At 43.3% G+C, this 13600-nt stretch overlaps 1 protein-coding gene across 1 annotated transcript; it reads right to left on the minus strand.

Annotated features, from left to right (window-relative positions):
* Positions 1–577: 577 nt before the first annotated feature.
* Positions 578–12373, minus strand: LOC141087858 (uncharacterized). The gene is made up of 4 exons (XM_073573683.1): positions 12239–12373; positions 5039–5441; positions 4077–4202; positions 578–687 (listed from the first exon to the last, which is right to left on the minus strand). The coding sequence occupies exons 1-4, from the start codon at positions 12308–12310 to the stop codon at positions 578–580; spliced, it is 711 nt and encodes a 236-aa protein (XP_073429784.1). The 5' UTR covers positions 12311–12373.
* Positions 12374–13600: the final 1227 nt, after the last annotated feature.

Here is a 13600-nt window from a genome sequence, read left to right on the forward strand (position 1 = left end):
GCAAATATATTACATTGAGCTACCATTTAAAAAGTGATCATACATAACAAAACACAAAAGTTAATGAAAGTTACATTAATATGTGCTTCAAAATGATGCCGATGAAAATACAACTTACACAGAGAAAAATAAGCCATTTTACAGCTAAATCGCAAGAAAATGTTATGGCTCACAGAATGTAATGATGAAACTAAAATTAAGTCCAAAAGAGGCCTTAGAAAATAAATAGATATATTAACCGAATATGCCACAAATATGTCACTGACAGAGTTCTCACCCCTGAGAGCTGCCTCCAGAACTATTACCTGTTTCGCCTAGTAAGGTGGTAATCAGATCAGGTTGGGGCACCCTTGTTCTGAAGATATCAGTGGATTGTGTAGGAGAAACCCTTATCTTTAGACTTTTATGGCATAACCTTTAGATATGCTATAACTGTGTATGGTTAAACTGTCCCTTTAGAACTGTATGGACTGGCCTTATTTCCAAGTTACTGACTTAAATTTATTTTTCATTTTGCTGTACACAAAGCTCACAAGTTGACTTGGAAATGCAATCCCTTCTCACATTTTGCTCACTTTCACACATCAGTTTCATGGTTTTTGATTGGACCATCATTTTTAGACTCTCCGCAGGTCTCCAGACCTAAACTCAACAGCTGCCAATAACCGACAGGCAGACTATCAGAACCTGCTTATAAGATAAGATAAGAAATAATAATAAGAGCTCCGTAAGGGCCCCGTTACACTAAACAACGCACCAGCGATCCCGACAACGATACGACCTGGTCAGGATCGCTGGTGCGTCGCTACATGATCGCTGGTGAGCTCTCAAACAGGTAGACTCACCAGCGATCAGGACCAGCGAGGACGCTGGTATCCAAGGTAAATAGCGGGTAACTAAGCACGTGCGTTGCTTAGTTACCCGCTGATTACCTTGGATACCAACTCCCAGCGCGAACACACTGGCATTCAGGATAAACAGCGGGTAACTAAGCGACGCGCGCTTAGTTACCCGCTATTTACTTTGGATACCAGCTCCCAGCGTCTGCTTACAGCGCTGGGAGCTCGCTGATCATTGGTCTCCCGCTGCCACACGCAGCGATGCATGCTGGCCAGCAGGAGACCAACGATCATAAAATGGCCCAGGACATTCCTGCACAATCAGCGATACCGGGCGGTATTATTGGAAACTATTACTACTAGACCAGGTACAAATTAAACATTGCAGTTCGAGACTTTTGGTGAATTCTATTCTGTAAAATTGGCTACCAAAATTTATATTTATATTTAAAGGGAAGCAAACTGTAGTTACAGAAAAAATTTAAACATAGGAATAAAAGTGCTGCTGAAGGAGAGAATCAATCCAAGGAATAGTTCATCACTTTTACCGGATCAACAAAATGAGGTTACTAGGCTACACTACTCTGCGTCATCGCTTTTGATACAGGATGGTGTATCCTGATGAAGGATTCTTAGAACTCTGAAACGCGTTGAATAAACCACAATTCTTTATGAAAATACATCTGGTTCTTCAGTCATTCAGCAGCGCAGATCATATCCACGCTTACCCAGTTTGTTTCTATGGTTTGTTTTGATAAAATTTTTATAGATATTGCCACTTTCATTCCGTTGGCATCGTCTGACATAAGGCTGATCTTCCTTAGCTTACTTTGCAATCTTCATTAAATCTCAGACTAAAAGCCCAGGAACCAGCTGATTCCAACACAATTTCTTGACTAGACATTACTCAGGTATAGCATTGTCAGATCAATTGTGTTTTTCAAATATACTGTTGAGTGACCCTATATTGGAGGTACATCTCCCCAAAAGACCCATAGTAATTTATAGAGGGTCACGGTCAGGACTCAAACCCAGCAGCTCTTGTGCACCAGACTTCAGCTCTTCCCCCTGAGCTATTAAGCTCGCTGGACAGTTACTTGCTAACCCAGATAATAGTATCTGTGCTGTTCCTGATTGGCTCCACCCTGTGATCTTCTGATTGAACTCCCTACTTAAACCTGCCATTGCATTTCCTTCCTTGAGAGATTATTCAGCTACAAGCCTTTAGTCTAGCTTCTTTCCACTTACTGCTTATCCTCAAGATTTTACTGCTGCCACCGTATACTGAACTCTGGCTATTTCCTGACTATGTAATCTGCTTATCCTCCTAACTATTCTGCTGCTCCTTTGTACTGACTTCTGGTTATTCCTGACTATGCTACCTGCCTGTGCTGCCCCTAGTGGTTGCAATATCACTACTCCAACTCAGGTCAGTCCATAACGGTAACTCACTTCAGAAATCCTGATAGCCCCAAGTAAATATAAAAAGGTGAGACTCAAAAGGACAGCAGGTCTGTTCCTTTTTTGAATGTGCAGTGTGAGCAAATGCAATTGCTGCACGAACTTCCTGGGCAGAGGTAATTCTTTCACAACGTCCAGTACAAAGGAAACTTTCCACATTAAACCTTTCTGAACTGTAGTTCTAATTTTTCTACCTACTTCAATGCCCCGTTAGGTCCATCTAGTAAGGTGGATGCACTAAGCCCCAGATCCGGATGGGCACATGGACCCCAGGCGTTGGTCTAGCATACAGGCAGGCATGTGCAAAGTGAAGTCTTATCACACACCGGAAACTCAGGACTAGTAAGAACAGGTGAAGCAAAGCAAAACAGGGCTGTATGCAACATGAACTGAGTCCAGCTAAAGTTTTTTTGTTTGCTGCAACTGATAGTTAAATGCAGAGATGGAAGAGAGAGGGTAAACCGGCTGTACAGTAGGTATGCAGCATCAGAGATGGAACACAAATGGTGGAGCACACCAAACTAAAAGGACTAGGAGTCTTAATACCAAGACACAGGAGTGTGTTTTCGATGCATAGGCAGATGTCATGGGAGCACACTGGACCAAACCTGACATGCAGCACAGCTGAGGGTAGCGGCCATAGGAGGTTGTGAAGCCATACCAAGCCATGGCAGATGTGTAACAGTAACCCCATTTTACGGCCCTTCCCGGACATATCAGTAATAGATTATACAGGATGTTTTAGCAGAAAATTTCTTGAGCGGGACTGGAATATCTATGTCTTTTTTAAGCACCCAGCATCTCTCCTCAGGACCATGAGTCATTTTACAGTCCAGAACTTGGTTGATTTTATACTCCGTAATTGGATCTGAAGCAGAAACTGTTATGACCATAAAAGAGGATCTGTTGAGGGTCACAGGATGACCTACAGATGGAGAGTTGGAAACGAAGAGGCAGAAGCAAGGACACACTCAGGTAGGCTCAGTCATGTCTTCCCTGCGGTTCTCCTTCGTCCCATGCCTGGAGAAGACTTCTGTGAAGCTCTGATAGGACTCATACCACATTAATTTTTTTAAGTTCTGATAGGAGGCAGAAAAATTAGAGGCTGCAGATGCAGAGCAGGTTTTCTGAGGTAGTGGTTGAGGCAGAATTTTGTAGCTGTTATGAAAACATGATCCCCATTAGGATATAGAACTGGTTGGAGCCTGCAGTCATAGCCGCAGAAGTCCTAAAAGCAGCAATGCAAAACGAAGTGGAAAAACTAAAAAAGAAATGACATCAACATGCGAAGCACCAATCTGAAGAGTTACTTTAGCTGTCAAAAATTGGATGCGACTGTCACGCAATGCCTTGGGAATGTCGTAGCTAACCAGGTCCTTAGAACTAGGGGTGCCCTAGTCTATCCCTGTATTACTTCTCAAGGTAGAGACACTGGGTTCAAGTGCCTTTCTAGTCTCCTATATCAACCCTTATCTGTCCCCTCCTCCACCCAGGGAAGTAGGAAGCCGAAGTGTATACAATAACACTATCCAGACAAACAAGGGAAGACTATCAGAGCAAAGTACTGTAATGTGCATGCCCCGGGAAAGGCCAAAGGAAGCCAATGATCCACAGGTAAAACTGGTGCATGCGCATTACAGTACTTTCATCTGTCCTTGGCAGGGCAGAGCAAAGTATGACTGCGCATGACCATTTAATTCAATATTGTGTCATCTATGTTATATAACACTTATTATTTTTTAATCATTTTTCCTGTATATAACCCTTCAGACTCACCTTTTTCTTTGTTATATGAATGAAAATGCAAGTGTATTAATCCTAACAGTGAGCACCTGCCTTCACCCCAGACCCTGATGCTCAATTCAGCCCTTAGGCCCAGTGCTGTTCCTCCAGATGACCTAACTATTGACAGATGTATTGTTAATAATATGGAAATTTCAATAAAAATGTTTTATTTTTTTAAAAAGGAGGACATTTCCTTTAATGTTCTTAAATTTATACAACAGGACTATTTAAAATATACTCCAGGAGAAAGTGCAATAATATGATGTCAATTCAACACACATGAGCACACATGGAATATAAACAAGACCACTCGGTACAATAAGATAGAACCAACAAAACCACCTTCGTCAGGGTACGCCGAAACGCGCGTCGGGGCTGGCACATCCCGGGGACCCCTGCAGCATATAGGTATTACACGCAGCATTGATTGTTAATTTTCACTTTTTGTGCAACTTCTTTATAGTGATTCACTTTAAATGTATGCACTTGAGCCACTTATTGCTCTTTTTATGTTTAATATGTTTTGTTGCAATATTTATTATTTTACAAATATATTGCTGCACAGCTGTTTGGCTGCACTACATCTATACTTTGCTAATATATATGCTTATACTTTATTAATACAAATTTGGTTATACATTATAGCACGGTCACTTTATATATTCATAATCATTATATTTATATTATCATTATTTATTATTATATTGTATCTGTGTGTATATGTATTTTTATGTTACCATATATTCTGGTCCCCGGTAGTGCCTTATCCATGGCATTGACCCCTTTATACATATTTGATTTATTTATATATATGCTAATTATCAATAAAGTAATTTTGGACACTTTCTCGGTGGTTTTGTTGGTTCTAACAGGACTATTTAGTGGGTATGTTGTTCCCGTATGTGCAGAAAAAAATTAATTAGGGTGATAAAGTTAAGTCATTGCTTGCATACCTGTATTTTTTGGAGGTTCCATGTACCCTGGTGCTGGAGGTTGACCGCCATACTGAGGATATCCTTGATAATCTGGCTGTCCGGGTTGATATCCTGGCTGATATCCTGACTGGCCAGGCTGATATCCTGGCTGATATCCTGGCTGGCCAGGCTGATATCCTGGCTGATATCCTGGCTGGCCAGGCTGATATCCTGGCTGATATTCTGGCTGGCCGGGATGATATCCTGGCTGATATTCTGGCTGGCCGGGATGATATCCTGGCTGGCCGGGCTGATATCCTGCAGGAACAGGTGGATAACCGGGATACTGAGGTGGGACACCTTGCTGCTGTCCATACGCTGGATACGGTCCAGGTTGATTAACCCCTGTGTATGGTGGAGGATTTTCAAAATTCATGGTGAACTGTAATCCATAAAACAAAAAATAAGTTATCAGACAAGACTGAATAACATTCTACTTTCAAATAATGTTTATGACAGTTTATGAAACACAAATCATCCAGTTTATAATAAAGTCACACTGCAGTGTCTGTTTGCTATATGTGTAGTTCCTGGCACATACGGTACATCAAAAGTAGCCATAAGATAGTATCATTTTTGCCGTCTGTCAAACTGAAATTCGTTGAGACGTACAAAGGCATTCTGCAGAAAATAAATTTATACAATGCAGGATAGCTTTGTGTTTTTTTTTTTTTTTTTTTATACATGTGACAATTTAAAGAGAACCGGTCAAAAGTATCTAGGCTTGGTTATATTTTATTCCTGTAGCTCCCATTAGCATTTCACTTTTTTCCATATGGTTGCCTTTTTATTTTTTCATCTTTGGAAACATATGGCAGCTTTATAGAAAAAAAAATTAGGGGGGTGGTCGGTTTATAAAATAATAGCAATTTTACTCGATGACAGGCCCTCATTAAGTGGATCATATCGCTATATTAGTTTACATAGCATATGCCTCGAAATCTTCCCAATACCCCCCAGCAAACACGGCAAAGTTTTGATTCGCAGGGTGTCGATGATGCAGTCATGGAAGATGGGGGGCTACTGAAGGACTCTGTGTGCCATTTTGGTGCTCCTATGATAAATGTATAGTACATTACAATACCAAGGTAAAGCTGTAATTGTACGGACCTCTAGAGTAAAGTTAGTCATTTTTTGCCAAATAATAATATGACAAGAAGGAAACCTAGTAGCAATGGCAAATTGATTTAAAAGGAAATTATACAACAAAATGAAGGTGTCATTCAAAACGGCAATGTGTCCTGCAAAAAACTGTATTGATGGAAAAGAAAGAAAGTTATGGCTCTTGGAGCAGGGGGAGAAAAAACTAAAGCGCAAAATAATTTGGCCGTGGCAGTAAGCTTATCAACCATGCTCCCAATGGAAAAAACATATTCAGAGCTTCAGAATGTTATGGCAAGCTAAGACTGTTGATTATTTCTTTATTTGTTAATGGCCAAAGTGTGAATGTGCCCCTACACAATGCAGTTATATCAACGTGTTCCAGCTCATTTCTTTGGTTTTGCTTTAGATTTTTGCACTTGTACAGGGGCATGGCTCCAAGACCGTGACAAGGGGTAGCCAGGGTAGACACATGCCTAGGGCGCTACCTCTTGCCTACCACAGTGGTGAGAAAAAAAAAAATTGCTGAATCCTTGAGGCAGCCTTCCTCCGGCCACAGGCATACAGCGCAGTGGTACAGGGGAGCAGTGTTAGTCACTGACACCGTTCACCCATCTCTGTGCTTACACCCTGACTGTCACTCCCTCCTTGCACTCAACTGTATTTGCATCTGTCAAAAGCTAATACAACTTATGTCAGCGTCACCCATGACAGGAGCAGAGGAGCTATAATCAGCTTCCTGCTCCGCCAGGAATGCAAGCAAGATGCATGCTGCTACCGGCCTGTGCCTTGTTGGAGAAGGCTCATGTAGGGGATGTCAGATGGTGTGATGCGGTGACGTCATTGCGCTGTCAAGCACGCACTGCTGCACTTCATAGAAGGGGAGACTGTGGTTAGGTAGCCTGGTTTAGTTGAGCATAAGCTTTATTTTTTTTTGTTTTGTATTGTTATATTACGCGGCCATGAAATGAGGTGCTATGCAAGGGAGGGCATAAAATGAGGATCTGTGCAAAGGGGCATAAAATGAAGGAGGGTGAAGGGGCATAAAATGAAGGGCTGTGCAAAGGAACAGGGTTAAAAGTTAATCAGCAATTTTTCTTTTTTTCCTCAACAAAGTTTACAAAACCAATTTTTTTTTTTTTTAGGGTTCACATCCTGTTTGAAGTGACTGTGAGGGGCCTATGTCATAGAAAATACCCAAAAGTGACAACATTTTAAAAAACGCACCTCTCGATGTGCTCAAAACCACATTGCAGAAGTTTATTGACCCATTAGGTACTTCACAGGAATTTTTTTTTTTTTGTCCTTGTATACTTGAATCTGCAGCAGCAATATTTTGGAGTTTTATATGGTTTTGTGGTCCCACAAGCCTGCAGGGACTTCGCTACACCTACTGCTCTCCCATCCTCCATCTGGGCAACACCCTATTTTGCGCTATTGTCTACCAGTTTTCTCTAATTGGATTTTCGGGCACATAACATTTTTTTGATCACCTTCTACTTTGATTTTGGGAAGGCAGAATAAACATAAACCAGCAATTCAGTAATTATTTTTTGGGTTTTATTTATGCCATTCATGATGTGGTAAAAGCAATAATACCGGTTTAGTCTTCGGGTCAGTACGATTACAGCGATACCACACTTAGATAATTCTTTACATGTTTTGCCGCTTTTATACAATAAAAACTATTTTATCAAAAAAAGAATTGTTTTTAAAGGGAATCTGTCACCCTTTTTTTGGACTATCAGCTGCTGGCATTGACATTAGGGGCTTATCTACAGCATTCTGTAATGCTGTAGATAAGCCCCCGATGTAACCTGAAAGATAAGAAAAAACACGTTAGATTATACTCACCGGAGGGGGCAGTCCGATGGGTGTCGCGGTCCGGTGCCTCCCATCTTCATACGATGCCGTCCTCTTCCCTTCCTGTCGTGGCTCTGGCGCAGGCGCACTGCTCTGTCCTGTTGAGGGCAGAGCAGAATACTGCAGTGAGCAGGATCCGGACCTCTCCCGATGCCTGCGCACTGCAGTACTCTGCTTTGCCCTCAACAGGGCAGAGCAGTGCGCCTGCGCCAGAGCCACGACAGGAAGGAAAGAGGACGGAATCGTATGAAGATGGGAGGAGCTGGACAGCGACACCCATCGGACCGGACTGCGGAGGGATGCACATGGCCGCCGTGAAGCTCCACCCACGGCCACACCTCCTCCGTTCAGCTCCGCCTATGGGCGCATGACGTGCGGCCGTGGGTGGAGCTTCACGGCGGCCGTGCGCATCCCTCCGCAGCTCCAGGAAACGCTAGTGTGAAAGTAGCCCAAGCCATCTATTTTGGCATGTAGGTCAAAAGAAGGTGAATAAAATAATACCTTATCTGTGATCCGATATCTTATTCCAGAGAGAACCATGTTTTTCTTATATGTAAATGAGATGTTCCAGGCTATTGGCCAGACTCTGAGCTGTATGAGAATCTGCCTCCAGGGCTTATGTTTAATAACGGGGGTGTTCCCGGTACGAGACATGCAAGTAACACAGATCATGGAAATTACTTTTGTCTTCTTACAAACACATTTGCTGCAGCGTATGCGTCGTTGCGTATGCGGATGCGTCGTTTTAACGTGCCCGCCGTCCGCACAAAATTGCAACATGTTGCGTTCGGCCACAGCGATTAGTGGAAACTATTGGTGGCAGAGCTGGTTCTGAAACTTGGTCGGCATTTGCCCAGTTTACTTCAGCTTCTGCCTACGTTCTTTACATGTCGCAAGCATCCAGTGATAAAAATGTAGATGTGCACTATGCTGGACTTCACCAATATGGCACTTTAGACTTCAATATGTCTCCCAGCATGTGCCAATATGCACTCTTTTTTTTTTTTTCTTCTTGTCTATATGTAATAGATATGCGCAGAAAGATTTCTAAGACACCAAACAAGGCACTACAATCAATATATGATGGGATGAGACATTACCTTAAGCAATTATGCACATGTGAATTATAAATAGCAATCAATGTACCGTAATTTATATTTTTTATGAATTGTGATACTAATTTTGAGTTGTTATGCAGTTTATCATGATGTTTATACAATTCTATAATACACGGTCATAGAAAAAAACATAAATCCATAAGACATCTCCAGAGAAGGAAGAAGAGCTTACAATGCAAACTCGTTTTGGAAGCAGAAGCTCACACTAAACATATGGGAAACTGAAAAAAAACTAATTAAAACAAGGAAGAGCAAACTTCAAGCTCCTTTTGAAGCAGCGGCTCTTGCAGTGTTGAGGCAATTAAAACATGAAAAATCTTTTCTGGGCACCAGATACCAAAATGAGATCTGTTTACACAGAGGTAACTTGTTCTCATCAAAGCATCTTTCATAGACGCTCCAGTAAAGATGGAATAATGGAGTTTGTATTGAGCCAATATTTATGGGATAAACATTTTCAGTGCTGTAGCAATGGGACGGACGTGACACACTCGTATCACCGTTGGGTCAGTAGAAACCCTCTAACTTAATATTTGTCAGATTATGCAAACGAGGTCATATTTGGCCATTACGTAAAGACAAGAGGTGTGCCCTATGCTAACGCATCGGGAGGGAAGTGTGTGTGGGGGGGGTGTGAGTACGTGTGTGTGCATGTACATGTGTGTGTGTGTGTCCCGCAGCTGCCTGCCCACCCACCTCCGTGCAGTCACAGCCGGGAGGAAAGAGGGTGGTTTGCGGCCTGTGCTGGAGATGTGAGTACATGTGTGTGTGTGTGAGTACGTGTGTGTACGTATGTATGTATGTACGTACATGGTGTTCAGGCATCGGCGGGTCGGTCCAGCAGCAGTGGGTCTAAACTGCGGCTTGCGGCCTGTGCTGGAGATGGGGTGTGATCTCACCAGTGTCATCTGTGACAAAGCGGTAACAGTGGTGGGTTCAGCTTCAACCCCCATGGCTGTGCATCTTTGACATACGCAATGACACAATTATGTATTATTTGTATTTATATGTGAAATTCCATAATGATGTATAACTATTGAGTTAATTATTATTATTCATTTATATAGCACCATTGATTCCATGGTGCTGTACATGAGAAGGGGTTACATACAAATTACAGATATCACTTACAGTAAACTAACAATGACAGACTGATACAGAGTGGAGAGAGGACCCTGCCCTTTCGGGCTTACATGCTACAGGAGGGTGGGGAAGGAGACAGTAGGTCGGGGGTGCAGCAGTTCCGGTGTTGGTTGAGGTGATATCACCGGTAGTGGTGAGAGAGAAGGAGGTAGCGGGGTCATTGCAGGCTGTAGGCTTTCTTGAAGAGGTGGGTTTTCAGGTTCCATCTGAAGGATCCAAATGTGGTTGATAGTCGGACTTGTTGGGGCAAAGAATTCCAGAGAATAGGGGCTATTCGGGAGAAGTCTGGGAGGCAGTTGGGTGAGGAGCGAATAAGTGTGGAGGAGAGAAGGAGGTCTTGGGAGGACCGGAGATTACGTGAGGGAAGGTATCGGGAGATTAGTTCACAGACATATGGGGGAGACAGGTTATAGATGGCCTTGTAGGTCAGAATTAGTAATTTGAGCTGGATACGCTGAGGGAATGGGAGCCAATGAAGAGATTTGCAGAGGGGAGAAGCGGAGTAGCGTGGAGAGAGATGAATTAGTCGGGCGGCAGAGTTAAGGATGGACTGGAGAGGTGCGAGGGTGTTAGCAGGGAGACCACAGAAAAGGATGTTGCAGTAGTTGAGGCGGGAGATGATGAGGGCATGCACAAGCATTTTAGTAGATTGAGGGTTGAGGAAAGGACGGATTCTGGAAATATTTTTGAGCTGGAGGCGACAGGAGGTAGAAAGAGCTTGGATGTGCGGTTAGAAGGACAGGGCAGAGTCAAAGGTTACTCCGAGGCAGCGGACTTCTGGTACTGGGGAACGTGTGATGTCATTAATTGTTATAGCTAGGTCGGGTAAAGAAGATCTGTGAGATGGAGGAAAGATGATGAGTTCAGATTTGTCTACATTGAGTTTGAGGAAGCGAGAGGAGAAGAAGGAGGATATGGCTGATAGACACTCTGGGATTCTGGACAGCAGAGAGGTGGATCTGAGTGTCATCTGCATAAAGGTGGTAGTGGAATCCGTGGGACTTTATGAGTTGCCCCAGACCAAGTGTATAGATTGAGAAGAGTAGGGGTCCTAAAACAGAGCCTTGGGGGACTCCAACAGAGAGAGGGTGGGATGAGGAGGTGGTGTGGGAGTGGGAGACGCTGAATGTGCGGTTGGAAAGGTATGAGGAGATCCAGGATAGGGCAAGGCCTTTGATGCCGAAGGAGGAGAGGATCTGTAGTAGGAGGCAGTGGTCAACTGTGTCAAATGCAGCGGACAGGTCTAGAAGCAGGAGTATAGAGTATTGTCCATTTGATTTGGCTGTAAGTAGGTCGTTAGTAATTTTGGTCAGGGCTGTCTCAGTGGAGTGATGGGGGCGGAAACCGGATTGTAGACTGTCAAAGAGCGAGTTAGATGATAGGTGGGAGGAAAGTTCAGCGTGGACATGCTGTTCCAGGAGTTTGGAAGCGAATGGGAGCAACGATATTGGGCGATAGCTGGACATAGTGGTTGGGTCGAGGGTTGGCTTTTTAAGGATAGGTGCGATTGTGGCATGCTTGAAAGCAGAAGGGAAGGTACCGGACGTTAGTGATAGGTTGAAGAGGTGGGTTAGGGATGGGATAAGTGTGGTGGTGAGGAGGTGGGATGGGGTCAAATGCACAGGTTGTGAGGTGCGATTTGGAGAAGAGGCGATTAAGTTCCCCTTCAGTGATGTTGGAGAGTGAGGTTATGGGGTTTGGGCATTGGTCTGGTATACAAAGGGGTTGTGGTGGTTGAGTGATGAATACTTGCCTTGTTAGGTTAATCTTGTTTTTGAAGTGTGTGGCAAAGTCCTCAGCAGAGATGAGGAAGGTTGGAGGAGGCAGTGGTGGGCGGAGGAGGGAGTTAAAAGTTTTGAATAACTGTTTTGGGTTGTAAGATAGGTGGCGAACACAAGAAAAAATCAATTTTCCAAAAATTTACAAAAAACGAACAAATTGTTAGGCAACTCACCAAACCCTGACTAATGCACTGGCAGGATACAGCAAAGCCCCAGTGATAAAGGCTGGGGCAGCACAGGTGCATTCCACTGATAAAGACAGCCAGTTAACCCATCAGGGTCTGGCTGCCTAGTGGGAAATGCACACTAATAGGCTTGCATAAGACATAAGTCACACTGATAAGTGTGATGCATAGTGTCTGAGCAGCCTATCAATGACGCCAAAATAGGCGGGCCGCTCAGCACTGTATACATGCATCACACCAAATACCAAGCCAACATGAAGGGCTAAGCTGCATCCTGTAGAAATGATAAAAAGTGCAAAAAGATAAATGATAAAAAATGGGGTATTGGTTACTATTTTGGCCAAAGCAGATAAGCTCACAACCCATCGTCAAGGGTCCCCAGATATTGTGAGTCCCTAACACTAAAGCTAAATGGCGAACACAAGAAAAAATAAATTTTCCAAAAATTTACAAAAAACGAACAAATTGTTAGGCAACTCACCAAACCCTGACTAATGCACTGGCAGGATACAGCAAAGCCCCAGTGATAAAGGCTGGGGCAGCACAGGTGCATTCCACTGATAAAGACAGCCAGTTAACCCATCAGGGTCTGGCTGCCTAGTGGGAAATGCACACTAATAGGCTTGCATAAGACATAAGTCACACTGATAAGTGTGATGCATAGTGTCTGAGCAGCCTATCAATGACGCCAAAATAGGCGGGCCGCTCAGCACTGTATACATGCATCACACCAAATACCAAGCCAACATGAAGGGCTAAGCTGCATCCTGTAGAAATGATAAAAAGTGCAAAAAGATAAATGATAAAAAATGGGGTATTGGTTACTATTTTGGCCAAAGCAGATAAGCTCACAACCCATCGTCAAGGGTCCCCAGATATTGTGAGTCCCTAACACTAAAGCTAAATGGCGAACACAAGAAAAAATAAATTTTCCAAAAATTTACAAAAAACTGGCTGTCTTTATCAGTGGAATGCACCTGTGCTGCCCCAGCCTTTATCACTGGGGCTTTGCTGTATCCTGCCAGTGCATTAGTCAGGGTTTGGTGAGTTGCCTAACAATTTGTTCGTTTTTTGTAAATTTTTGGAAAATTTATTTTTTCTTGTGTTCGCCATTTAGCTTTAGTGTTAGGGACTCACAATATCTGGGGACCCTTGACGATGGGTTGTGAGCTTATCTGCTTTGGCCAAAATAGTAACCAATACCCCATTTTTTATCATTTATCTTTTTGCACTTTTTATCATTTCTACAGGATGCAGCTTAGCCCTTCATGTTGGCTTGGTATTTGGTGTGATGCATGTATACAGTGCTGAGCGGCCCGCCTATTTTGGCGTCATTGATAGGCTGCTCAG

This window comes from Dendrobates tinctorius, unplaced genomic scaffold, assembly GCF_039654945.1.
Source record: "Dendrobates tinctorius isolate UK_male_01 unplaced genomic scaffold, ASM3965494v1 ptg000036l, whole genome shotgun sequence".
Taxonomy (NCBI): domain Eukaryota; kingdom Metazoa; phylum Chordata; class Amphibia; order Anura; family Dendrobatidae; genus Dendrobates; species Dendrobates tinctorius.